Genomic DNA, 27,342 nt, shown 5'->3' on the forward strand with positions numbered 1-27,342 from the left:
AGCTTATTTTAGTGCAATTGTTTTTTTAAAAATGCGACACGGTTTATTCATGATGCACATTTCTCATACACTTTTTTTTTTTTTTGACAGGCAGAGTTAGACAGTGAGAGAGAGACAGAGAGAAAGGTCTTCTGTTGGTTCACTCCCCAAATGGCTGCTACAGCTGGCATGCTGCGCCGATCCGAAGCCAGGAGCCAGGTGTTTCTCCTGGTCTCCCATGGGGTGCAGGGCCCAAGCACCTGGACCATCCTCCACTGCCTTCCCGGGCCACAGCAGAGAGCTGGACTGGAAGAGGAGCAACCGGGACAGAACCGGTGCCCCAACCGGGACTAGAACCCAGGGTGCCAGTGCCACAGGCAGAGGATTAGCCTAGTGAGCCACAGTGCCGACCTCTCATACACTTTAATACCTTACCTGTTTTACACAGAGGACTTTACTGGGGTAAGTCTATGGAATTTCACATTACCTTAACACATGTTAAGGCAACGTTTTCGACCAGGAAGTCACTCAGAGTTGACAGACATCTGCGAAGCCCCAAGCTGGGTGCATCTCTTGTCACCCTACCCCTCCCAGCCCAACAAGGAATACCCATTTGCTAAGAGTCAACAGCAACTAAACCACTAGCAGCTCCAAGTCAGCGGAACTGCTTGAGATGAGTCATGCAATTAGTAAATTAATTAAGATCCTCTTCACCCGTCTATGCGCAGGGGGTGATCATCTGCTTGGTTTAAGTAATGGGCTCTGTTTTAATTAGTACCCCAGCAAACGTCCTTAAATCCCCCCAAGTACATTTGAATGGACTCCTATTTCACCATCCAGATCCCAGTTCAGCTGGTACTTCGGCTGCTGTCCTAATAGTATTCATCAAGATAGAGCTTTTTTATTTAAAACAATTAGTTTTGTAACTAGAATTGTTAACTAGGTAGGAAATGACATTTTAATTCTACACACACACTCCTAAAACATATGTACGACTTGCTTACGACAGTCTGTTTCAAAGGAATTTTACTGAAAGTGGTTAGTGTCAACCACTCAGTACATTTTCCTTTACTGAACCATCATAGGGAAAGCATATCAAGATTTTTTTTAAAAATTTAGTTGAAAAGCAAGAGAGAGACAAAAAGAAAAAAAAAGAGAAAGATCCTCCATCTGCTGGTTCACTCCCCAAATGTCCGCAATAGCCAAGGCTGGGTCAGGCCAAAGCCAGGAGCCAGGAACACCATCCAGGTCTGGCACATAAGTGGCAGGGACCCAAGCACTTGAGCTATCACCTGCTGCCTCCCAGGGTGTGCATTAGCAGGAACCTGGAGGGAAAGCAGTGGAGCCAGAACTCAAACCAGTCACTCTGAAATGCTATGCTGAGGCTGGCGCTGTGGCTCAATAGGCTAATCCTCTGCTAGCAGCGCCGGCACACCAGGTTCTAGTCCCGGTCGGGGTGCTGGATTCTGACCCGGTTGCCCCTCTTCCAGGCCAGCTCTCTGCTGTGGCCCAGGAGTGCAGTGGAGGATGGCCCAAGTGCTTGGGCCCTGCACCCCATGGGAGAACAGGGGAAGCACCTGGCTCCTGCCTTCAGATCAGCATGGTGCGCCGGCCGCGCCGGCCATTGGAGGGTGAACCAACGGCAAAGGAAGACCTTTCTGTCTCTTTCTCTCACTGTCCACTCTGCCTGTAAAAAAAAAAAAAAGAAAGAAATGCTATGCTAAAGTCCCAAGCCGCATTTTATCCACTATCCATCTACCCCAGATTTTTTTTTAAATGTCCCCAACTCAGCCAAGTCCCACTGGCTTTAAAAAATTTATTTACCTTAGAATCTGACAAGGAAAGCTCCCATTCATCGGTTTGCTCCCCTCTGCCTGCAGGCGGAGTGCCAGGACTGGAACCCAGGCACTCTCATGTGGGATGCAGGCTTTCCAGGTTCTGGCTTAACTGCTGTGCCAAATGCCCACCTATTTTTGAGGTTTGTTGCTCAGGTCCTTTTCATCATTCGCATGCTCCTCGACTCTGATCAGGCTCTGAGTTTTCTCATTAATCTGAGCCAGCTCAAAGCCACTAGAAGACTCCCTACCTTTCTGCTTTCAAAATCCGTCCAGCTCACATCCGCTTCCCTTTTGCATTCACCCGCAGAGAGGGCCCATCAGCCAAGTCGGTACCACATGACCCAGCACCCTGAGCCTTCTGGACGGGATCAAGGAAGAACACGTGATCCCAACTGGGCCACTCACACTGTGCCCTGCAGGGAGGGGCTCATTCATCTCTGCTGCATGCATGACCTAAGGACAAGGAAACCTGGAGCTGCATACTGGCTGTACTCTACCACAGACCTGGAGAAGCAGCACCCGCTGATCTGCCAACAGGAACGAGTAGCCCTGTGGTCTCAGACAGAACAGCTAGACAGAAAGACTGCCTGCTGTGGCTCCTGAGGCCCTTACATTCCAGAAACTTCCTGCCCATGCTGTCTCTGAGTAGGAGAGGACAAAGAATGGGCAGCTGTATGTTAGGTTCCAATCAGAAGACAGAAACCACACAGTGATTTTCACTTCTTCATTAGTGCAATGTTTTACTTGGAAACATTTACCTTGAACTCTGACTCAGTGACCACTCTGGCCTCATCAGCCATCAGTACCATGGATGCCCAGGTGAGAGTGAGGAGGGAGCGTCACAGGGGCCTAGCCTCTCTGCTCCCCATCCCCCTCCAGGCCCAGAAGCCACACCCTCCAGTGTTGGCCTGAGAACTCTAAAGAACACTCTGGACTGGCGGACAGCGACCACAGGTGGACAAGCCCATAAGCGGGAACACCTCGGCTTCGGTGCAAAGCTCATCAGAGCAGGTGTGGCTGGGAAGCACACTGGGCTGGGTGGCCGAAAGCTGGCTACGCCGGTGAGAGCGCTGTCAGGAGCCTGCTTGCTGGCAGGCCTGGGATGTGTGTGTCCACGTTGGGAGGCTCACCTGGACTGAGCTGTGCTCTGGGTACACAGCCAAGGCAGTGTCACTGGAGACTGCGCCAAACAAACTGACAGACTGGGCAGCCAGAGCAAGAAAAGAGCAAAACAAAGGAGAGGGGGACCAGGAAGAGAAGCCAATATCCTCAAGTAGTGTCCCTCCAGCGCCCCCTACTGACAAAGCTTAATATGTTGCTCACTGCATAGGAACAAGGCTTAAGGCTCTATTGTGGTGGAGCAGGTGTAGAGCATAGAACCAGAGCTGAGATAGACACACACACACACACACACACACACACACACCTGGCATAGTAGGCGCCACTCTCATAAGTTAGATGCCAGCTGTCACAAGATCTCACAGCCATCACCCAAAAGTACAAGAGAAAAGGCTGTGTTAGTTGTCTAAAGCAGTATAACATCTCTCCAAACCTGTGGCCTAAGACAGCAATGACATACTGTCTCTCATGCTTTCTGTGGGTCAGCACTTGGGGACATCTGGCCAGGAGTTCTGGTTCAGGGTGCTCCATGAGGTCACCGTCAATATTATCCAACCTGACTGGGACGACATGACCGTCACCTCCCCTCCACATGGCTCCTCCTGTTTTAGTGTTCTCTTAACATGGTATCTCGCTTCCCTCCAGATGAGGGATCCAAGAGACCAAGGTCCAAGCAATGTTGTCATTTATCATTTTATGCCTTGGAAGTCACACATCATCATTTCCGCTGTAGTGTAGTGGTCACAAAGACCAGTCTTTCTTCAACAGGAGAGGGAACTACACAAGGGCACATACACCGACAGACGAAGATCACTCCACCAGAGGCTGCAAATCTAAGGGCGACTCCACTCAACCTAGATCCCAATTTGGAGTTCTCAGCTGCCTTTAATCACAGTGAACACATGTAACTAAGTGTTGTAGACAGGATGGCCAACAACAGCACCTTAGAACATGAGACCGAGATGGGACTTAGAAATCAACCAGGTTTAACATCTTTCCGCTTAGATCAGAAAAACTAAGGCCCACGCATATAAACGCTGTGTCCTGAGTTATAAACCAGGAGCTGCAGCCCTGGAGTTAGGATGCCAGCATCCTGACAGCTAGTCCTCTTTTCCTAAACGCAACTCCCTTGACCAGGGGCCCCGCGATCACTGTGGAACTTGCTACAACGATGGGCCCTCTCCAGATCTGTAGGAGCAGACTCTGCTGCGTGAGCTAACACTGAGCAAGAGGGCCGATCATACTCCCAAAGTTTGCCAGGTATTTCGAGGAGCAGCAGCAAGCTCGGGAATCCATCACCTTGATCCTGCTGTTGAAGAAATTCAGACACCCATTCAAGGACACAGGCTGAGGCCCTGTGAGTGCATTCCACGCCTTCACTCCCAGGTGAGACCACCTTGGGGGCTGCCAGGTACCCTCTGGGACATGCTCTTCGATTGCCAGAGAGAACACCTTCTGTTCTGTCCACCAGCATCAGACTGGGCCACGGTCCATGCTCCTTCCCTGGATCATTGGTTCAAGGGTGCTCTGATAACCGAATCCAGTGCCGCCTTGATTTCCTGGTGTCTGATTAAGCAAGGCTGCACTTGGCTGGTGAGGGCGCCTCCTCACAGGAAGTGTCTCACACGCCTCACGCTGTTCGGGCCCTGGTTAGTCCTCAGTATGATTCTGACCGATCACCGTCACCAGACACTCCAGGGCCAGGGATCCCAGCAGTCTGCTATGTCAGGAGAGTACAACAAAGCTCTCAGCAAAGGCATCTAGGTTTCTCCCTGCAGGCAGCAGCCTGGGCTCTGTGGCACTTGAGGCTTTGTCTAAAGTGGACAACAGGCGACCTATGTTCCTACAGCTACAAAACAGTCAACTATCTTTTCCCAAGAAGAAGGATGCTAATTTGAAAATAATCTATGTGTCTTTTTGTTTTGTTTAATTTTTATTTAATGGATACATTTTTATAGATACAACGTTAGGAATATAGTGGTTCTTTCTCCCATACCCACCCTCCCATCCCACCTCCCATTCCCTCTCCCATCTCCTTCTTCATCATTATGGTTCATTTTTAGTTTGACTTTATATACAGAGGACCAACTCCATGCTAACCATAGACTTCAACAATTTGCACCCACCCACCCACACACACACACAACATATAGAGTACAGTTTGGGGAGAGAATTTGCAGTCAATTCTCATATTACAATTCAATAGGGACAGAGGTCCTACGTGGGGAGCAAGTGCACAGTAACTACTGTTGTTCCTTTAACAATTAACACTCTTTTTTTATGACGTCAATAATCATCCGAGGCTCTTGCCATGGGCTGCCAAGGCTATGGAAGCCTTTTGTGACCATAGACTCTGTCAGTATTTGGACACAGCCATAAGCAAAGTGGATGTTCTCTCCTCTATTCAGAGAAGAGTGTCTCCTTTGATGACCCTTTCTTTCCTTTGAGGTCTCACAGAGATCCTCTGTGTAGGATATTTTTTTGTCACAGAGTCTTGGCTTTCCATGCCTGAAATGCTCTCGCAGGCCTTTCAGCCTGACCAGGAAGCCTTAGGGGTTGATTCTGAGGTCACAGTGTTATTTACTGTGAATGTCATTCTAGGAGTCTGCTGTGTGGACTGCTTCCCATGTTGGTCCTTCCTTCCTTTTTAATTCTATTATTTTTACCAGGTACTTGATGTTATTTATATCATCCCTTTTAAAACCTAGACCGATCTGTTGCCTTTTAACATTTAATTTGAGGCCGGCGCCGTGGCTCAGTAGGCTAATCCTCCACCTGAAGAACCTTAAAAATCAAACCAAGATGGAATGACCTAAGCCAATACCATTAAAAACAAGAAGTTACCTTTGCCCCAAATAAAATTAAAGTTTAAAAATTATAGCCCTAAACTTTTTCCCCCAAAGCTAAAATTAGGTACAGCTATAAAAATAAGGGACCCTACGCTTAGCTAGCTGCGACACTTGTGCCTGGCTGTGCTAAGACCTAACCCAGTTTGTATGCCTCCTAATACTCAAATAATGGTGTGGGAAGCGGGACGCCACTCTCCCACCAGGGGAACAAAGGGAGCCAGAAGTCGTCCCCCCTCAGGGTGAACAAGATGGCGCTGGCAGGGAAAGGAACTACTAAAGAAGTAAACAACAAAATGGCGACGAGGTGCATTCCTCCCATGTGATCCCGTAGCTGACTGGATAGAAGACGCATGCCTTTCACATGATCAGCTCACGGACTGGACTGCTGTGTGCATGGCCTCTCATGTGATCCCGTAGCTGAATGGATAGAAGACGCATGCCCTTCACATGATCAGCTCGCGGACTGGACTGCTGTGTGCATGGACTCTATAGTGCTTTTGATTGGTCGCTGCGGGTATATAAACCATGTGGCTTTGTGCTGGGGGCGCTCTCTGGACTCCCGAGTTCAGGAGGCCTGTCTGCGCAGACACCGAATAAATCCTCTTGCTTTTGCATCAGCTGGTCTGGACTCTGAGTCTTTGGGGTGTGCCTCTCGACATGTTAGCATCCTCACTCCTAGGGTCTAACACACCTAGTGGCGCCAGCACACCGGGTTCTAGTCCCGGTCGGGGCGCCGGATTCTGTCCCGGTTGCGCCTCTTCCAGGACAGCTCTCTGTTGTGGCCCGGGAAGGCAGTGGAGGATGGCCCAAGTGCTTGGGCCCTGCACCCCATGGGAGACCAGGAGAAGCACCTGGCTCCTGCCTTCGGATCGGCCCAGCTCTGGCCACTGCAGCCATGTAGGAAGTGAACCAGCGGATGGAAGACTCCTCTCTCTCTGCCTTTGCCTCTCTGTAATTCTGCCTTTCAAATAAATAAATAAATAAATCTTTAGAAAAAAAGTATTCATAATCATATTGCAATAACAGCAACAGCAACTATAGCTGGTATATATTTCTACACCAGACACACTCCGATGGCAGCACCATATTCTCTCATTCATCTTAAAACTACTGTCAGGTAAGTATTATTTTTTATTTATTCATTTTTAAAGATTTCATTTGAGAGGTAGAGTTACAGACAGTGACAGGGAGAGATCGAAAGGTCTCCCAACCACTGGTTCACTCCCCAAATGGCTGCAATGGCCAGAGCTGAGCCAATCCAATGCCAGGAGCCAGAAGCTTTTTCCGGGTCTCCCACATGCGTGCAGAGGCCCAAAAACTTGGGCCATCTTCCGCTGCTTTTCCAGGCCACAGGAGAGAGCTAGATCAGAAGAAAAGCAGCCAGGACTCAAACAGGCAAACATATGGAATGCCAGTGATGCAGGCAGAGGATTAAACTACTGTGCCATAGCACTGGCCCCATCAAGTAAGTATTTTTAATCACCATTTTTTAAAATAAGGAAACCAATACTCCGAGGCATTAAGAAACATGTCCAGAATTATATTTGATAAGTTCTGGGGCCAAAATTTCTACCCAAGCCCAGCTAACTCAAGAACCTCTACTTTGAACCATTATGTTGTAGTGCCTTCCATGAGTAGATTTCCCAAGATGAAATACTTGAAAGGCAAGAGCAAAGAATTCTAGATCACAAACCTGGTTTTAAATTCCAGGTCTAGGGCTGGCACTGTGGTGCAGTAGGTTAAAACCCCAGCCTGCAGTGCCAGCATCCCATATGGGTACTGGTTCGAATCCTGGCTGCTCCTCTTCCGAACTAGATCTCTGCTACAGCCTGGGAAAGTAGTAGAAGATGGCCCAAGTGCCTGGGCCCATGCACCTGCATGGGAGACCCAGAAAAAGCTCCTGGCTTTGGATCAGCTCAGTTCTGGTCGCTGCAGTCATTTGGGGAGTGAACCAGCGGATGGAAGACCTCTTTCTCTCTCTCTGGCTCTGCCTCTCTCTGTAACTCTGTTTTTCAAATAAAATAATTTTTAAAAAAAATTCTAGTCTGCCAATTTCTAGCTGGGGAGCTTAGAGTTAATTATTTGCTTTCTGATATTCTCTTTATTTATAAAGTAGGGGTAATTCCTTCTCCATGGGGTTTTGGTAAGGACCAAGAAAAAGCCCACTGCTTAGCACACAATGTTCATTTAACACCAGACGTTCTAATGGCTGCATTTGCATTGGCTTCATCATCATTTTTATTCCATGCCGAGTGCCTACCCCTCATTTCTCTTGCAGATTGTATTCCCATTACACAGCGAGTGCAAGTTCTGGAATCCATTATGCACTGATTTGTAGACAATAACAGGAGTCTCACAGAAATAAGAGGAAAACAAAACTAATTTGAGAGCAGCATTCCACCCCAAAGTTACTCAAAGGATGTTACAAGCGTGGGGCATCCTTCCTGGATCTCTTATTTTCTCCACCTTTGGCTTCTTGCAGGGGTCATTTCCCTCCTGGTGACAACATCAGCCACTTCCCTGTGATAGGCAAGGACCTAATATTTCTGCCAAATTAACCGGACTGTCCCTCCTTTGGGGAACCACTGCTTCCCCGTCACAGGACTGGTCTCCTTCACCCGAGCCAGTCTCTCGCCATGATTTACAGCGGAAAGCCCCCGCTATCTGGCTGTGCAGGCGAGTCTCTGGGTTTGGAGATCCTAAGACAATGCATGCCCGCTGCCGTGGGCAACACCTGTCTAGAACACCATCTTGTCATCTCTGCCCACTGCGGCTTCCTCTGTCACTTCAACAGAACGCTGGGTGCTGAAAGTCTTTCTTGTTGTGGCAGCCTCACGGCCACATCTTCTGGAATCATCTCAGGCTATGTTTACAGCCGAAGTACTACACCCAAAAGACCATAATCTGGTCAGGGCACGCACCCAGAGAGGCTCCCAGTTACTGCACGGGGGAACCCCACGCCCACACTCACACCACGGCCAAGCCACTGTTTCACGCGGGGAGGTTTCAGACCTCAGTCTGGAGACCAAGAGCACGTGCGATACCTGCACCCTTCCCTGAATAGCCTTATAGCCCCAGCACATCAGCTGCGATCCAGACAACGACCTTCACCTGCTCACAGGCAACGGAAGGAAAAAAAAATGGGCTTTTCATTTGTTTCTATTTGATCATTTCCCTCATCAAAGAAGATTCTCTTCCAGGCCAGCTCTCTGCTGTGGCCAGGGAGTGCAGTGGAGGATGGCCCAGGTGCTTGGGCCCTGCACCCCATGGGAGACCAGGAGAAGCACCTGGCTCCTGGCTCCTGCCATTGGATCAGCGCGGTGCGCCGGCCGCGGCGGCCATTGGAGGGTGAACCAACGGCAAAGGAAGACCTTTCTCTCTCTCTCTCTCTCTCTCTCACTGTCCACTCTGCCTGTCAAAAAAACAAAAAACAAAACAAAAAAAAAAACAAAGAAGATTCTCAAGGTCCAGATGTCTACCAGGAACTGATCAGATCATAAACAGGGAACAGGGCAGAAAAGGAAACAAAGCAACTCTGTTTCTCTGGCTGGGGTAGGACTGAGCTTGGGGTGGGAACAGGGATTCAGAGGAAGATGGGGGGCAGGGAAGAGGGGACTGAGCCCCAGCAAGTCTTAAACACCCAGCAGGACTGGGACAGCCAACACTCACTGTGCTCGCTGCACCTGCCTCTCCAGCTTCTCTTTCCAGCACTCATCCCAGGGGGTGCACAGGACCACAGCCCACCTCCAGCTGCTTTGCCTGCTCTAGGCAAAGGAGTGGGGGCCACTTAGGGGCCAGAAGCTTTGGGCACGGGACAGTGGCCTGCAGGCTGGAGAGATGGCTTCACAAAGTGTGATCCATCCTGGTAATTCTGCAACTTGCTGGCCTCTCCCACTGGCCCAGCCAGAATCCCTGGGGGAAGCCAAAGGCACTTCTTCCCTACAACATAGCTGCATGAGACATACTGAGAATCACTCACCAGCCGAGTTTTCCAATTCCCCACCTCCCGCAAGAAGCCTGAGTGCTAGCCTACGGTGTGTTGGGCTATGGGGCAGAGGGGAGTGCAGGCTGCTGATAGCCTGGCCTTCACATAACGAGGTTGCCCTGGATTGTCCGGGAGGGCCCAGTGAAACCTCTGCAAGACGGAGGAGCAGACGACAGGAGGCAGAGGAGACTAAGTGATGACCGCGGACAGCACCAGAGCAATGCAGCGTGAGGAGTCACCTGGCAGGAGCAGGTGCAGGCTCTGAAGATGTAGCAGGAGGACAGGAGCCAAACAATCTGAGCAGCCCCTGGAAATCGCGATTCCCTCTTAGGGCCTCCCAAAGACTGCGTCCTGCCAACCACTTGTTTTTAGCCAAGAGAGACCCACGTCAGAATTCTGACCTGCAGAACTGTGAGATAACCAAGTCTGTGTGTTTGAAGACGTGACGCTCATGGACATTTGTTATGGCAGCAACGAACAACTAACACAGGGGCTAGTGACAAATGACTGCATCCAACGATACTGAAAGATGGGGTATGAAAAAAGGTCCATGCACAGAGAGTTCTGAAAGGTGTAAAGTTTCAGAAACTTCTAAGAATACAAGAAAAATTCCTACTGTTAGAATGAGTTCTTATTTCCAAACTGAGTGTGTATAGTTTGCTGAATATCTCCCTGTGTGCGTCTGCAGGCCCACTGCCCCCTGCCCCGTGCCGGCAGACCGCCATGCACCACAGCTGCGTGTTGTCCAGCCAAAGGGCACTCACACTCGTACCTGTCCAGCCCTGAAGCTCAACAGCTCCTTAAACACCGAGCTCCAGGTGTCTCATACAACAGCAACAACGAGGAAGGAAACAAACTCACTCCAGGGAGCAGAGGTGCGCCTTCCAGAGAGGGAGTGCCCCCACAAAGCCTGTGGAATTCTTCACCAGGTCTCGCACCCCACCTAACAAGAGCCTATTTAAGGGTGAACCATGCCAGGTGCCACGAGGCTGCACAAGCAGAAGATGTCAAGAAAATAAAACTCAACAGTACCAACAGAAACAATTTACTGTGGAAACTGCCCAGGATTAAGCCATTTATCCAGTTCTTATATACACAACAAGGCTATATGTAAATCACATGCAAATACAAATACCACCCTCCACGGAGATAGCTTTTTCTCTGCTTTCTCTAGCTTCGTAAGCAAATCCAATTTGGAGAATAAAAGCAGAAACTCACCGTGTGGTGGGATAAAACTTGTTAATGCATCTCAACACTCCCACCAGTATCCCCAGTGGCATCCCTAAGCTTAAAGTATCTTGTTTATGCACAAGAACTGGTGACCCGGACATAACCTACACAGAATTGGTAAATGCTATGGCTTGAATATGATTTGGCTCCCAAACTCATGAAGGACTTTAAGCCCCCACAGTCATAAATTAATGGTACTAAGAAGGTAGAAACATAATCCAACCACAGTTTAGAAGCTGTGCCTAATAGAAGGTCCTTAGGAGACTGGGGGTGTACCTGGAGGCAGTTCCTTTGAGAGGATGGGTTAAAAAGCCCACATCAGGACCAACCGCTCTGCCACCTGCCTTGCTATGTGATCCTTCCCCTCCAGGCACACATTCCACACCAGCTGCCAGAGGCTTAGACAATGGGACTGCCTAATCCCAAACCATGAGCCCAAATAAACCTTGCTTTCCTAAGTAGCTTGTCTCATGTATATCGGAGTAACAACAAAAGACTGCATAACATGGTAGGGTACAAAGAAACACCCACCTCTGTCTACTAGGGCCAAAGGTGAGTGACTCCTCCTCCAGGAAGCCACCCTAGATCACCAACCCTGTCACCCTGCCTCCAAAAGCCCTCCGAGGCAGAGCTCAGTTCTCAGCTTGGTATAGGCTCAACAAGTGGGTAGTGACTGCATGAAGGAGTCCACAGACAGGGCAACCCAGCACGCCCATGGGGGTTAAATCCAGACACCCTCAGACAAGCATTACCTGTCAGCTACAAGAATCTCCCTCTCCTCATCCCCCCATGGCCTCTGTCACCAACCCCTGGGCCAAGTATTTTTAGAATAAAACAACAAGATCCAAAGCAGACGGTGGCAGGAAGAAGGTGGCAGTGTTCCTCTTCCCACCAAGGCTGCGAGGGCTATAAAAGCTGGACTTCCCCTTACCCCACTAACATTTGTTTCCTGCGCATAAACAGGAACACCTCGCAGTGTTGCTAGCATTTATTTTTAGAAAAAAAAAAAAAAAGAATCTGAAAAGACTTCTTTAAACCCTTGTAGGGTACAACTGGATGGGAGAAATACCGTTTAACATGCAACAGCCTAACAGGATGACTGTGGTTGACAAGACTAATTGAGGATTTCAAAACAGCCAGAAGGCAGCAACTGGAAGGTTCCTTACACAAACAAACGGCCAATGTCGGGGTGGTGACGATGCCGGTTTCCCTGCTGTGATGGCTACACACTGCATACGTAGATTGAAAGGTCACCCTGTACCCTATAAATACGGGCAAATACTCTGGGTCAATTAAAACCTGTCTTAAAAGCCCACAAAACCCCCGTGGGTCTCTAGCTTGCTGTCCCTGTCCTCGATTGGCACCCCCAGCTGGTGGGCACTGTGATGTTCCCACGGACCACCTGTGCGTGCCTACCTGAGCCGGGAAGAACCAGAAGAAGAGGTTGCTGTTGTAGGTCTTGTTCACGGTGATGTAGCCAGCGTAACTCTTCACGTTCAGCACTGGGAAAGGACTGACCAAGCTCAGAGCTCTGGCTGGTGAGAAAAACACATACCCAGGGGTTAGAGAAAAGCACCGTGAGAGCCATGTTCAAGACTCTTCCCAGGGATCCGATCTGGGATGGAGAGACCCGAGAGACCACAAAGGAACTGGCTGAAGGGTACTTAATGGCAGCAAATTCTAGCCAGCTGTGACCCGTCCTACACATTCCACACACAATTCAGCCAAGGACAAGCGAAACGTGTAAGTATTCAGCAGGGGGGTGGGAGGGGTCCCTAATTATCTATTATAAGCTGTAGCAGACTTTTCATAAAAGAAACAAAAGCCATCCACCTGTCCTCACACCACATATAAATCAAGGTGTTCACATCAGACCACGTGAGAATGGGTCAGTGGCAGCGGCGTGGATGCAGGGAAAAGATGTGGCTGAGCCGCTCTCACACGGAGGGGAGCCCGCATGTGCGCACTGTGGCTTCCAAGCAGCCAAGGGGTGGCTCTGGTGGGGCAGTAGGTTGAGCCACCTGGGACACCCACAACCTGTGTCCCGGGGCTGGTGTGCAACCCAGCTGCTCCACTTCTGGTCTGCCTCCGTGTTAATGTGCCTGAGGAGAGGCAGATGACGACTCAAGTTCTGGGGTTCCTGCCAAGTGTGCTGGAGACCCACACAGGGTTCCCGGCTCCCGGCTTCAGTCTGGTCCAGCCCCGGCTGCTGTGACCACCTGGGGAGTAAATCAGCAGATAACAGATATTTATATTCTCTGTCTCTCCATCTCTCCCTTCCAAATAAATTAAATCTTTTTTTTAAAAATTTAAACATACGTAAAGGGGAATGAACTGGGACATGTGGGAGACAGGGGTGGCTGGACCCGCTGGGGAGCAGGAGGCAGTGAGACTGGGGGTGACCTCGTGGCTACTCAGTGGCAGTTGGACAGTCGTAGAGGACAGAGGTACTGGCTTGCTATGGTGCAATGGGGCAGACGCAGTGAGGAAAGAGAGATGTTCAGACAGCCAGGGCACCCAGGAGTAGCTCACACTAATAGACACCCACAGAGAAGGTGCCATATTACGTGGGAGGTATAGCTATTCCCCCACTCTACAGATGAGCAAACTGAAGGACAGAGAGGTTAAGGAACTTGCCCAAGGTCACACAGCCAGTGCAGGAGAGGTGGGATCTAAGCCTAGTCCTAGGCTGCAGGCTTCTCCATCAGAAGGGGCAGGTGACAGGGAACCTGAGGGGCCGGGATTAGGAAGGGAGTGGAGAAGGAACAGAGAAGAGGGGGGTGGGGAGGAAGTCTGCGTGGAGACCCGTCCTCAAGTGCAGACAAAGGCTATGTCCCTAGGAAAGAGCCACCACTCAAGGGAGCTCTGTAGGTCTGAGACAGAAGCCGGGGACTGGCTGGGAGGGAGGAATCTGAGCCTGCGCAGCCACTGAGTCAAGATGCTGCTGGTGAGCTCTCAGTGACGTCATCGAGAGGGCGCAGTCGGCCCCACAGCTGGCCGCTCCACACTCCCCAGCACAGCACGGCCTCAAGGCTGCAAGCTCCTCTTCTAAAACAGCATGCCCACCCCAAAGGGACACTGCAGGGATACCTTTCCCTAGGACCTGGCCAGTCCTAGCACTGCTACCAGCCAGCTGTGACCCGGCGGGCAGGCACACAAAGCCCCCGTGCTTCTGTTTCTCACTCACGAAAGACGGGCTGCCCGCTGGGTCTGCAGGACTAAGGGCCCCCGGGGCCTGCGGAACCGCAGAGGGGCTGGCAAGCAGGGAGCAGAGCTGCTGCTGTCACCTGTGCAGTGCGTCCACTTAGCAGCAGCGGGGAGCACCCGAGGGCAGAGGAGACTGGCCGGCAGGTGGGGGGAGGTCCTACTTAGGCTGGCATCAAGAGCTTCCTGGTGGGACAGCCCTGGGCCTGAAATCCTGTCCAGGTTCCCCAGCAAGTCCCTCATCTCCGATCTTCTTTCCTTTCCTCCAAAATGTGGCTGCTGACTCCCCTACTACAGGTGTTTGGTCCTTACCAAACGGGAAACTGCATACATACATGCAGAGAGCTGGGCTTAAAACAAGGGTCCAGACAGTGGGAGGGACAACGGGCATCTAGAAACCTGCCTTGTCTGGCTCAGCTCCCTTCTCCCAGGGGAGGGTGCTTAACCCCACCTCTGTGGCCTCTTTCTCTCCCCCAGTGAGACCCATCCCTCCCCACGAGAAAACAGCAAAGCAAAGGCACAGCCAGGGGGATTTGCAGAGAGAGAACAGATAGGATGGGGGGGGGGGGGCACAGGGCCTGGCCCTGCCCTGACGCTCACCTCTGCCCGTCTTTTCTTCCGCTCCTCTTCCACTCTCAACCAGCCCAAGGAAAGATCACCCTCCAGGTGAGCAGCCCTCAAAACACTTCGGACATATTTTTAGCAAAACTATTAATCTTCTCAAAATCCATCAGAGACACACCCCACATCAGGAGGGTTGGAAATGGGTGAGCTGTGGACCACAGAGATGTAAACGGGTAGGAGAAGATTCGAGAAAGACGACAGAGAAAAATGAGGCAGGTCAAAGGATAATGAGAAAAAGAGAAAATATATAATGGAAAGGAGCTGGAGGGAATGGAATAGAGGGGAGGCTGATTGGATCCATCCGTCTCCCTGCGACCAGCACAGCCCAGGGCTCACTGGCCTGCTCTCGAAACGGTTCCCAGGCTCCCTCGCCTGCCCGTCCTGGGGATGCAAAGTTGCCTCTCAGCCACCTTGAACTTCGGTACATTTCGCCCTTCCCGCCTCATTCAGAGTTGATGGAAAACAGGGAACCCACCTATTTATTCCTGTGCCCCGTGGGACTTAGCGCACGGATTCCATACTTAAGACCTTCGAGAAAACCTTTCTAATGAATGCATGCTAACGAACGAATGGACGTGCGAGTAGCCGAATGGAAGTCACTCTGACAACACACCAAGATTAGCTTATTTCTACAAAAACCGCCTAAGGCAGGCAAATCTCCTTGAAATCTTATTGAGAAATTTTCTCTGGGCCACAAAAAGGTTTTCACCCTGTCTCATGCTTTTAATTCCCACTAACCCAATCACTGTCAAATGATTCAGCTCTGTCTACAAAAAAAAAGAACTTCTGTTGTTGTTGCTGTATTTTTCAATGTCCTGGTCACCCTTCCAGAGTCTATTAATGGAACATGGACAACAAACTCTGGACACGTAGCAGTTTGTGTCTTTCTGGCACCGTGACTCACCGTACAAATCTTTCAAACAGTTAAGAAAAGGAAAAGTCTTCTTGGAAGTGAGTTCACTTCCTCTGTGTGCGCGAGTGCTGTTACCAGTGTTTGGGACACTGGCACTTTCCAAAAGACTGGGGTGTGCCCAGAGAAGGGCTTGACCCGGCTCATCAGGGTGCACGTCAGATTCATAAACTTGAGTTATCACCATCATGGGCAAGGCACTGCCAGAGCCGATGTAATCGTAAGTTAGGACCTCCCAATAAAATATTCTTTAAAGTCTGCGAAAACGCAGTGTTTGCAAACACGCTAAAATTTGCCTCCTGTGTTCATTCTGTTTGAGAGAGTCAGGATTTATTCTAGCTGCAGAGAAAGTAAACATGCAATTACAATTACATCAAACTAAACCAGCTAATTGGAGATTAAAAAATAAAAATTTCCCCTGCCTTTCTGTGAACTGCTGTTTATCTCGAAAATGTCCCCCTGCAATATGAAGAAGCGTGTTCTGAGGGCTCTGACAGGCTTGATAAACAAAGGGGACTTAAGGGAGCCGGCTGACCATCTGTCCAGAGCTTCCTGAACTTTCCATAAAACGGATGAATAAAATTATCCCTAATTGTGTTGTCAGGGCTGCACTGGAACATCCAGATGTACCAGACTTTGGATCAGCCACTTAAAATTCAGCTCCAAGAATCTGAATGTCTAACCACTTTCAGTGATGTCATGCAGATTGAATATTTTACACGGAAGCGCTCATTGGATGAAGCTCTCTCCGGCTTGGCACAGAAGGGTAGACCAGAACTCTACCTCCCTCAGAATCTTCCTGGGCTGCCACTGATGCCCACAGCTCCAGCATGCTTGCAAGTAGAAAACAGAGGCAGGAGGGCTGTGGGCACCTCTCAACTGCGCTTTATTCTTTCCACGTGATTCTACCCGATGAATGACAAGCATGCCATAGTCACTCTCACTTAACGCCTTTGTTTAAGCTGTCTCCCTCATTCAGGATACATCGACCTGTCTCTATTTATCAACTCTGACCCCAAACTGTCAAGTATGGAGCTGGTTACACAGCATGGTGACTCGTACTGCAGGCTCTCAGGTCGGCAGGTGTAGGTTTTAATTCCAGCTCCGTCACTCACTAGTTTTATGGCTCTGAGCAAGACACTCAAATTCTCTAGGCCTCAGTTTCCTCATCTGTAAAATGGAACAACTATGCTTTCTTTGTCAGGGTTGCTCTGCAGATTAAATGAACCAGTGGATATAAAGCACAATACCTGCATGCTTAGGACTCAAATTTAAATTCTACAAATATTTATTGAGTACCTATTACACCCAGGTGCTATGCTAGATATAGGGATATAATTACTAAATGTTACCTATTAATTATTTTACTACTATTACTATTAATATAGTCTCCCTGGATTTGTCAACCTATATAATAGCTCCTTTCTCTAATTTTCTAGTGTACTTAACCTCAGTTGTGAAATGTTAGGGCTTTGGTATGCACTGCCTTATTCCTTGTTTAATGTGTGCACATCTGGTCACACAAGGTTCTCAAAGGGAAGTAAGTTACAATAGGCAAGGCACAGAGCAGCAGACAGAAGATGGGGCCCCAAAGCCACCTCTGCTACCCTGTTTCTATTCTCTACAACTGTTGGGCAATTCATGTAAGGTACTGAGACTCAAGTTCCTCACTTGGGGATTGGTAGGGTTTGGTTATCCACATTGAGCATCCCAGGTCCAAAAGCCAACATGATACAAGTGAAAAATCCCATACCTGACTGCCTGTGACAGGTCACAGTCAAAACGCAGGCCCACTGAAAATACTGTGTCAAACTACCCTTAGGCTATATATGTAGTTCATATGAAACAAACATGAATGCCATGTTCAGACTTGGGGCCTATCTAAGATATCTCATTATCTGTATGCAAATATCCCCAAGTATGAAAATAAATTTGAAATCTCAAATACTTCTTGTCTCAAGCATTTCAGATAAGGAATATTCAACCTACAATGATTATTTAACTCATTTTCAAGTCTAAATTACATGATTTCCTTTTGATTTCTTGTTAATGAAGGAAATCTAAGTCATCAGTCTCCACTTATTAAAGAAGCTGAAATAAGTATCTGATCCCATTTGGCCTCTTCATATGTGTCACTGGATAACCTACTCACCGGGTAATCATCTTTCCATGACTTCTCTACGTCCATCAGAAACGAGTCCTTTTAAAAATACACTGAATACATTATCAACATTTTCCACCCTTCCTTACAAAAAGAGATGCTGAAACTTGAAGCCAATGTACATTCCAAGACAAACAAACAGGACTTAAGTCTACTTTTAGAGTAAAAGAGTGTCTTGGTTTAAAACAAAATCAAAACAAAAATATGAAATCATACATCCGTATGGACCATTTAGATTTCTTTTTGATCTTTAAAATGATCACACCCCTAAACGTTCAATTACAATCATATCTCCATCACATCTACCTACTCCCCAGCCTCACTGGCACAAATCTTGCCTTCCCACTTGGGACCAGTGAGAAACTTCAGGCTCCTGAGTGCACGTCACCACTTCCACGTGCCTTACTCACTGTAACACAGTCCCCAACAATGCTGCTACTCACCGAATCAACGCCTGCCACACCCCCATCATCTCCAACCACGAACATTCTCTCCTATCCTCTTAAAATCCCTTCCTTAGCAACACTGGTTCCTGCTCGCTTTCACCACCACCCCATTCCTCTGCTTCTCTTCACAAACAGTTCCTCAGAACAGCTGCCTCTATATCCCATGTTATTGTGCAGGAATCTACTGGGGTACAAGAGTAAGTCCTTCATCTATACAGTGATTTACCTAAGCACAAAGAATCATTAAGAGCAGGTGCACCACGTGGGAGACCCGGAAGAAGCTTCTGGCTCTTGGTTTTGGACTGGCGCAGCTCAGGCTGTTGCAGCCATCTGGGGAGTGAACCAGCAGATGGACGACCTCTCTCTGCCTCTGCCTTTCTGTAACTCTGCCTTTCAAATAAATAAATCTTAAAAAATTTTTAAAAAGCAGGTGCAGGTTATAAATTTGAGTCTCAGTAACACTAATGACATTTTTTCCTACCAAAAAAATAGGAAAATTGACATTCCCTAAATAAGGCCATTTGCAAACATTCATATTTGAAGAGCATTTTACAGGCTAGAGTTTCCATACACATTTTCTCATGGTCTCTCTGCAAGTTGGATAAGATGATACACCTCCACCTTCTTAATGGAGAAACTGAAGCTAGGATGTGTGAGTTCCTCGCCTGGAGAGGGAAAACAGCTGAGTGGGATGAGGTGAGGCTGTCTGGGTGTGAAAGGTGCATCTGCCGGCAGAATCGCCCAGATATCAGCTAAGTCCTCAATCTCTTCTGCTTTAGTTTGCACTCTAAGTTGTCAAGATGTTTAAATGAGATCATGCAAATGCTTAGACCCAATGACTGACACGCAGTAAGGTTTAAGGTGAGTGGTTAAGTGCCCATGGGGGAACAAGCACTAATTTTATAAACAGAAATGCCACAACTCAACAAGGTAGACAATCCCGACCTAATTCTCATTTTACCTCAAAAATCATATAATATGCAACATCAAATAATAACTTGAAATAAAAAAAAACAGTAAAAATATTGGAAAGTATTTTCATCCTGCTCAAAGTATACCACTGGTTCTCTATTTTAAACTCACCTTTCTTGATCTTCCCAGCTTCTATCAAAGGGGTAAGAAATAACGGCTGCCCAGCATTTCCCTTAGTTGGTTTTGTAATCTGGGCTTTTCTGTATATGGAGTGGAACAGCCCATTGCTGGGGCTGACCATCAACAGGAGCAGCAACACAATCACCTTCCGCATGGCACCAAGCAGCCCTTCCCAGTCTAGGATGAAAAAATATTCCACAAATGAATCAAAAAGAGCTAGCCCTTTCACATGCAAGAAATCAATGTATTCACCCCTCCAAATGTTTTAGTGTGTGTGAGGGCCCTTAGCTAAGCACCAGAGATGCCTCCATGAGTAATCAGACCCCAATCTCTGCTCACCCTGAAGCCCATGGTCTATTTGGTCTCAGGGTTATTTAAGGGATTCTCAGTGAAACAGGAGACCAGTTCCTATGTTTTTAAATGTGGCCTGGAAAGTAAACTCAGCGGAGACTGAGATAAAACTTAAAGACAACAGGGCTCTGTAACCAATCACCACACGAATACAGCCCGTGCTCTGTGTCACTGCAGGGAAGCAGTGAGGTCTAAGAGCACATTTCAGGCCCAGAGATGCTAGGAAGGCCTTGCCCAGGTCAGGTGTAAGTAAAAGGGAGTTGGAACTCAGGGGTCATAGGGATGACATCACGGATGGGTTGGCAGCATGAGCACCGGTGAGCCCTCAGGTGCCCATGCCCACTAGGCCAGGAAATTTAACACCGGCAATGGATGTCCGGTTATCCCACCCCCATCTCTTTCACAAATCATGACATGTGTATCCAAGATGAGACAAGGAAGGAAGAGAGGGAAGATCCCACAGCCAGCCACCTTCAGGTTACCCTCCATCTTGCTAATAGGTAAACTCAAGAAACCAGGGGCCAAACTTTAGGAGCACAAAGCTTTCCAAGGCTCTTCAGCTGTGATGTTTGCTAAGTGTATGCATCTGAGCTCAAAAGCCATAACGGCTTACAACTGTATGGCAACTGACCTAACATAAACACGCGCGTTGTACTTACCCTGGGCTTTCCCCTGACAGGAATCTCAAGCAATGATTATCATCACCAACTGTACGTAAGAACAACGACCCCCAGGAGTACCTCAAGCAAGGGCAGTAAAGTGGGGTCCGGCGGCCCTTCCACCTGGTCTCCCATTGCCTCCCCAAACATAAAATCCTCTTGTTGGGCGGCCCCATTCTTTGCTTCAAAGTTTCCCCACTTTACACTTCAACAATGGGTCTGAGCCTCTCTTCAGTCCCCGCTCCTTAGGCCCTGGCCACACGAACAGAGAGAACCCAGAGCAGAGGGCTACACGTCAGCCATCACAGGGACGTGCGAAAGAAAGAAAAATCTAACGGGCGGAACCAAGAAGTCACAGCAACATCGGAACGTGGGAACACGGAGCCCTTTCAGAAGCGAGAGGTCCTTCAAGCCGGAAATCCGGAATCGAGGGTCCGCCTTATCGTGCGGGCCTTAGTCCACCTGTCCAATCAGGTTTGTCTTGCCAGGTGTTAATGGCGCCACCTTTCTCCTACCTAATTCCTAAAGCTTTCTCCCACCCCCTAATGGCGGAGGCAGGTCTGAGACGTATGTCTCCCGCTTTTCTACTCGCGAGTAATAATAATAAAGCCTTTTCAAAAAGACTCGCCCCCCACGGTGTATGTGGGAACAACAGGCATGTTCCTGGCTCCAGGCTCCAGCCCTGTCCCAGGCCAGCCAATGTGGGCATATGAGGCGTGAACCAACAGATCGGAGCTCTCTGTGTCTGTCTCCCTACTTCTTAAATAAACAAAAGCAATGTTTAAAATATATTAAATGAATAAGTACTCCACTCAGATATCTGGACGCAAAAACGACATACAATTATGCAAATATTAGCCTGCTTTTGACTGCTCGGTGCTTTAAAATGCCAAACCATTAGAACATCTTTCAAAAATGTGTAGCAAACTATTAGCCATATGCTTATCACAACCCAGTTTGGCACAGCATGAAAATATTGGTTGTAACAAATTTAAAAAGCTTTTCAACATTTCTCCAATAAAATAAGTTAATAATTATAATCTGAGTATATAAGCCTTGTCGTATCTCAAAGTTAATGTAATAGAATTCCCTACACTTAATGTAATTAAAGACAACCAAATACATAATAGAGCTAAAAAACCCTCTTGCTATTAAGTATAACAAGGAACTGAATGAATTTTAAAACTGAAATTGGGTTCCCACGAAATCCAAGGGTAATGGCTATTAAAACATTTTTTAATTATACTAACTTGTTACACTGGTGCTTTAACAATAGCGCCACTTTCAAGAAATGCCTTAAATCAACAATGCTACTCTCTAACAGGTACAGGGAAAAAACAAAAACAAAAAAAGAACTGGTATAAAAAAAAATGGAAGAAGCTCTTCCTGTAAGATTTTTTTCCTAGGGGCAAACAAGAAACTAACCATGCCATCTAATTCCTCATCTGTCTTCCCGCTGCAAGCCCCTAGCCCCTTTAATGGAGGCTGTTAATATTTAAATAATCACCAGTAGTTACAGCACTTTCCTTGTAAGCAAATGTTGATTCAAAGGTGGTGAAGGAAGAGGCAAAAGCAGCCTTGTCTTAAGTGATGTAAATATAATACATAAGAGTTGAGTCAGTTGAGTAGACCTCATTAACATTTAATCACACACTCTTCTAGCCAGGGTTCCGCGCAAGTGAATTAAAGCAAGGGCTCTCTTCATTTCAGAGTCTCGCCCAAGTCAGAACGCCACAACTCCGCCCAGCTGTCACCTCTCCTAATTAAAATGAAAGCTATTATCAGGAATGGAGAAGTGGGCTTTCCTTTTCTTCTGTAACACCTTTCTCAAATGTTTTTGCTTATCTTAAATTAGCCTTAATCTTCCTACTTATTTAAGCATTTATTGAACACATCTCTATAGATCCTTGACTAGAGAAAGAAGGTCTCCCCCTGACAAGTGAAAAAAAAAAATCTTATACTTTGTCATATCTACTTGAAATAATATGAAGACATTGGTGCTATTTCTAGTTCATACCATATTGAAGGGTTCAGGCAAAATGTTCTTAAGTGTTTAGAAACAATAAAATCTAGGTGAATACAAAGCAGTATTGGCAGAATCAGACTAAAGCTCAAAACTACAAAATTTGCTAAAGTCTCACTAAACCTTAACTATTACAGTTAGAAACCATGTGTCCAATGTATAATTATATATTAAAGCTATTAATCATAATGTTCTTTAGAATAATGAAAACTGTCAACAATTTGAATGCCCCACTGTAAGATATCAGATAATTAAGTTACTATACAATAAAAAGATGGAGATATATACAGCAATTAAAGTGACTTTACAGAGAATGTTCTGGAAAATATGATAAATTACTAGATAAAGAAAAGCAAGATACTAGGCTGGCTATTTGATAAGTTGTCCTTATTTACTATTTCTCAAGGATTTCTAAATGTTCTATAATGATTAATCTTATAATCAGAAAAAAACAGTTTAGGTTTTGCTTTTTTAAAAACAAAGTAAAGCAGCCGGTAGAGAAGGCAAAGAAAATGCTTGTTTCTTATTCCTTGTTACTACCTGGTTATGACCTCTTGCGTTTCCTAGGAATAAGGTTCTATTGTTCTTCCGGAACTGATGTTCTTTCTCTTGCATTCTATTAAGATGTGCCCCGATCTCCTGACACCCCAGAACCTGGGACTCAGGGTTTCACTTTGGCAGATGAAAACTGTATAAAGGCGAGTTGCTGTGGTAAGGATTTATTGTCTCTAGACTCGTATTTCATTGTGCCTCCAGTAAAGTCCCTGAGGAGTGCGCACAGAGTTGGTACTGGGCAAATATTTGTTGAGTTGTTAGATCTAAACAGTCAGACCAACTCGAGATAATCAGTGTTCATGTGGTCCAATTCCTTCATCTGGCAGACTAGAAAACTGAGAAGTAACTCAGCTTTGATGAAGATGACACCATTAGTGAGCAAGTGGGCCAAGGCTGAAAGCCAGGATTATTTATGCATGAATTCTAATGTGCTTTCCATGCTCCCATCGTGGCTACAATTATATTCAAATATTCTGACTCTTATCATCTCAATAGCTACTAACAGCATGTTAGTAGCAAATGAATAAGTAGAAACAGAGATAGGCAAATCTTTCTGGAGAAGTCTGGTTTCTAGTCACAGCTGTGTAGTGATCCAGGTTCTACCAGGACTCCTCAGTGGGCCCAGGGCAAGGCAGTAATTCCGGTTCCTCTTAGTTTGCTAGATCCAGCCCAGAGAGCTGATGGTTAAATTTCCATGCATGGAAGCTTAGCACTGAAATAAGTTTAAAACTGAGCTTACTGGGGCCTGCGCTGTGGTGTAGCAGCTAAAGCCACTGCCTACAGTGCCAGCATCTCAACCAGTGCCAGAACAGGTTCAAGTCTCAGCTGCTCCACTTCTGATGCAGCTCTCTGCTATGGCCTGGGAAAGCAGCGGAAGATGGCCAAAGTTCTTGGGCCCCTGCACCCACGTGGAAGACCAGGAAGAAGCTCCTGGCTCCTGGCTCCGGATCCGCACAGCTCTGGCTGTTGTGGCCATCTGAGGAGTGAAGCAGCGGATGGAAGATTCTCTCTCCCTCACTCTACCTCTCTGTAACTCTGCCTTTCAAATAAATAAATCTTCAAAAAGAAAAAAAAAACGAGCTTATTAAAAAGTACTCAAAAACTGTTCACTTCCTAATTACTACTAGATTTTACTATTTTCTATGGTCTGGAGTTAGGTTTTCTGTATGTCTGGAGGGCAGTTTATATAATTGTTTGCATCTGTGTATGTTTTTCCACCTCTGAATCCAGGAATCTTATTAGTGGCTTGAAATGAGCAGTGGTCAGGGTGTTTATACCGCAGAAATCAGCTTAGTCCCTAAATCCTGAATTTAACACCCAGAAAACAATATAAATATTTACCCTACACATATTGGTCTCACCCTCATCATTTGTAAGATGAGCTGGACGCCTGAAATGACCAGTAGAAGGTCCAAAAGGGAAGATCCCGTCTAACTGTACTCTCTGTGTACAAGCCACCAGAAACATACCAGATGCACCAGGCCCAAGACAAGACAGCTGAGAGCCACTGGAAGGGGTGTTCTACCACTAAGAGAAGAATCAAACACAAAAACTCCAGAATGAGGACAGAGAAACCAACAGAAAGGTTTAAGCTAGCCTTAGGAGGGCAAGTCAGAAGGTTTATGGAAAAATGGAATTCAAAGACAGGCATATTTTGCTTCAGAAAGATTTCCAAGTTATGTTTTTTTCATTAAACATATGTTCCATGAACTTTCTGAATATCCCTCATATATTCCTTCCTTTTCACATCTCCAATTTATACTACAGCTTACTCCAAACAAAGGAAAAATATCTTTCATGTAAAAAACATTTTGTGGCAATTAAAAATAGTTATTTGGATTTCCCTTACATATTTAAGGGCTTTGTAGCTCCCAACATAAGATTATTCCATTACACACACACACACATATATACACAGGCCAACTAGGAACAGACACTTCCATGAAATCTACAATAAAAGATAGGTTCAAGAATGTGGTTCTGTTTAAAACAGATTCATTATTCAAATGTATCCTAAGCTTCTGAATTCTATAATAAAGCACTATTGTGCAATCCTGAATTAAATACCAACCAAAATTCCAAATCTAGCTGTTTTGCTAAAAGATTTCCATGCAAACCAATAGTGAAAAAAAAAGCAACCTTTATTTTTTGATGGATCCACTATTCATCTTCTTTAAGAAATCATTTTAATTTCTAAAATTGATATTTGAAGCAGTCTTTTCCCAGAGAGGGAATGGTACATGACACACTAGGTAAAGGACAACCTTCTGCTGGAGGAACATTGACACTTACACACCTATCTCCCTGGCACAGGCTGCCCCTCTGGCACCAGACAGCCACGTCTAATCTCGCTAATGAATTAGGCATCGCTATCTCTGTCACCACAGCCTTGGACCCACAGGAAAGGAAGACAAACTGAGATACGTGGCAGGTACAGAATGAAGAGTCAGGAAGAGGAGCAAAAAATAATAGGATCTGATACCCTAGTAATGAGCATTACCTTGAAATCTCATTCCACCAGGAGGAAAATGTGAGCGGAGGTGGGGCTGGGGAGTGGACCTAAAAGGCAGACAACATTAATAACGGTTTTGAAGTAGAAAGATTATCCCCAGAATCAAAGATGTCACCATGAAAATGACACCAGTACCAGATACCACATACTAAACCCTTCCTACGTAAAGGGCACTTCAAAAATCTGTACAAAAATGGAATTAAAAAAAATGCAGGGGTGGGCATTCCACTTAACAATTAAGAATTCTAGCAGCCTACATTGGAGCACTAGGGTTTGAGTACCGGCTCCAGCTTCCAGCTAATATATTTCTTGGGAGGTAGCAGGTGATGGCTCAAGTACTTGGTTCCTACCATCCACATGGGAGACTTGCACTGGGTTTCAGGCTTCTGGCTTTGATCTGATCCAGCCTGGCTGTCACAGGCATTTAGGAAGTAAACCAGCAACTGGAAGTTCTGTCTCTGTTTCAAATAAAATCAAAATAAGTAATAAATTTAAGAAAAAACTGGGGGGTAGCAATATTATGGCACAATGGGTTAAGCCACCACCTGTGACACTGGCATCCTGTATCAGAATGCCTGGTTGCTCTGTTTCCCATCCAGTTGCCTGCTAAAGCAGTGGAAAATAGCCCACGTGTTTGGGCCCCTGCCACCCATGTAGGAGACCCAGATGGAGTTCCAGCTTTCTGATTTCAGCTTTGCCCAGCCCCAGCCATTGCTGCCATCTGAGGAATGAACCACTGGATGAAAGATCCTCTCTCTCTCTCTTTCTCTCTCTCCAGTCCACCTTTCAAATAAATAAAACAAATCTTTTAAAAAAATTTACAAGAAGTCAATGCACAGAAAAGGAGGCCATGCAAAGATACATGCAAAATGGCTACGTGACAACAGATGCAGAGACTGGAGTGCAGCGTCTATAAACCAAGGAACGTGGAGGAGTGTTGGTAAACGCCAAAAGCTGAAAGAGGCAAGGAAGGATTCGCCCCTCCCAGGGTACCAGAGGCAGTGCGACCCTACTGACATACTGATTCAGGACATCCACCTTCCAGGACTGTAGGACAATAAATCGGTGTGATTTCAAATCATCCAGATTATGGTACTGGGTTGCAGCCACCCTCAGAAAGAGTGGAATCATCTCTGGAGGTGGGGAAGATTGTGGAGGGAGCTGGGAAGGACAGGGGAAGGCACACAGCTCTAAGAGCTGCCTGTTAGACATCCAAGCAAAAACTTGGCGTGCTCCGCAAGGAAATGCAAATGCAAGTTACACCGATTTCTTACACAAAGTATGTTTGGAATTATTATAATCCAGGATTTCTTAGAGTCCTTCACAGAATATTAGTTCCACAAGATATTAATAAAGTTTCTAAGAAAAAATGGGAAATTCTGTTGGGTCAAATTAAATGGGTTTCTTTCTTGTAAATCATCCAGAGCCCTCCACGCATGGACAGCACGTGTTTCTTTGACCGTGACACTGATCTTGGGCCCCAAGGCCACAGCTTTATATGAGAAACATCAGATGCACAGACTAAGTCCCAGTTTAAATAATGTTCTGGTGCCCCTCAGCCCTTAAGTAGCAAAGCTCAAATATAAAGCCAGATCTGGACACTTCAAAAGCACACACACTCCATATTCCACCATAAAAATGCTATGACAAAATCTGCTTCAGTGCCACTTTTGATAAAAGCAGATTTTCTGGATAAGCTGGATTGTTTTGGTTTACCATCTGCAGGATTTATCAGTGCTGAAATTGCAAGTGATTTAAAGACACGTTTATCTGCAAAGAATTGAAAACCACTGGCCCAGAAATTG

At 46.7% G+C, this 27,342-nt stretch overlaps 1 protein-coding gene across 14 annotated transcripts in view; it reads right to left on the reverse strand.

Moving 5' to 3' along the window:
• The window catches only part of CPVL (carboxypeptidase vitellogenic like), a 134,604-nt gene that overhangs the window by 99,066 nt on the left and 8,196 nt on the right, over positions 1 to 27,342 (reverse strand). For 6 of the 14 annotated variants that reach the window (XM_008261573.5, XM_089316053.1, XM_008261576.5 and 3 more), the window contains 2 exons: positions 19,429 to 19,614; positions 12,417 to 12,535 (listed from right to left, as the gene is read on the reverse strand). In XM_008261573.5, the coding sequence (XP_008259795.3) occupies positions 12,417 to 12,535; positions 19,429 to 19,614 (305 nt within the window). Of the gene's footprint in view, positions 1 to 12,416; positions 12,536 to 19,428; positions 19,615 to 19,776; positions 20,190 to 20,259; positions 20,380 to 20,447; positions 20,884 to 25,525; positions 25,585 to 27,342 lie in introns of those variants that run through there. The other 8 variants (XM_089316054.1, XM_008261578.5, XM_089316059.1 and 5 more) reach the window with 6 other exon arrangements.

The sequence above is a fragment of the Oryctolagus cuniculus genome, chromosome 16 (genome assembly GCF_051225735.1).
Source record: "Oryctolagus cuniculus isolate XC-2025 breed Fujian yellow rabbit chromosome 16, ASM5122573v1, whole genome shotgun sequence".
Lineage (NCBI taxonomy): Eukaryota > Metazoa > Chordata > Mammalia > Lagomorpha > Leporidae > Oryctolagus > Oryctolagus cuniculus.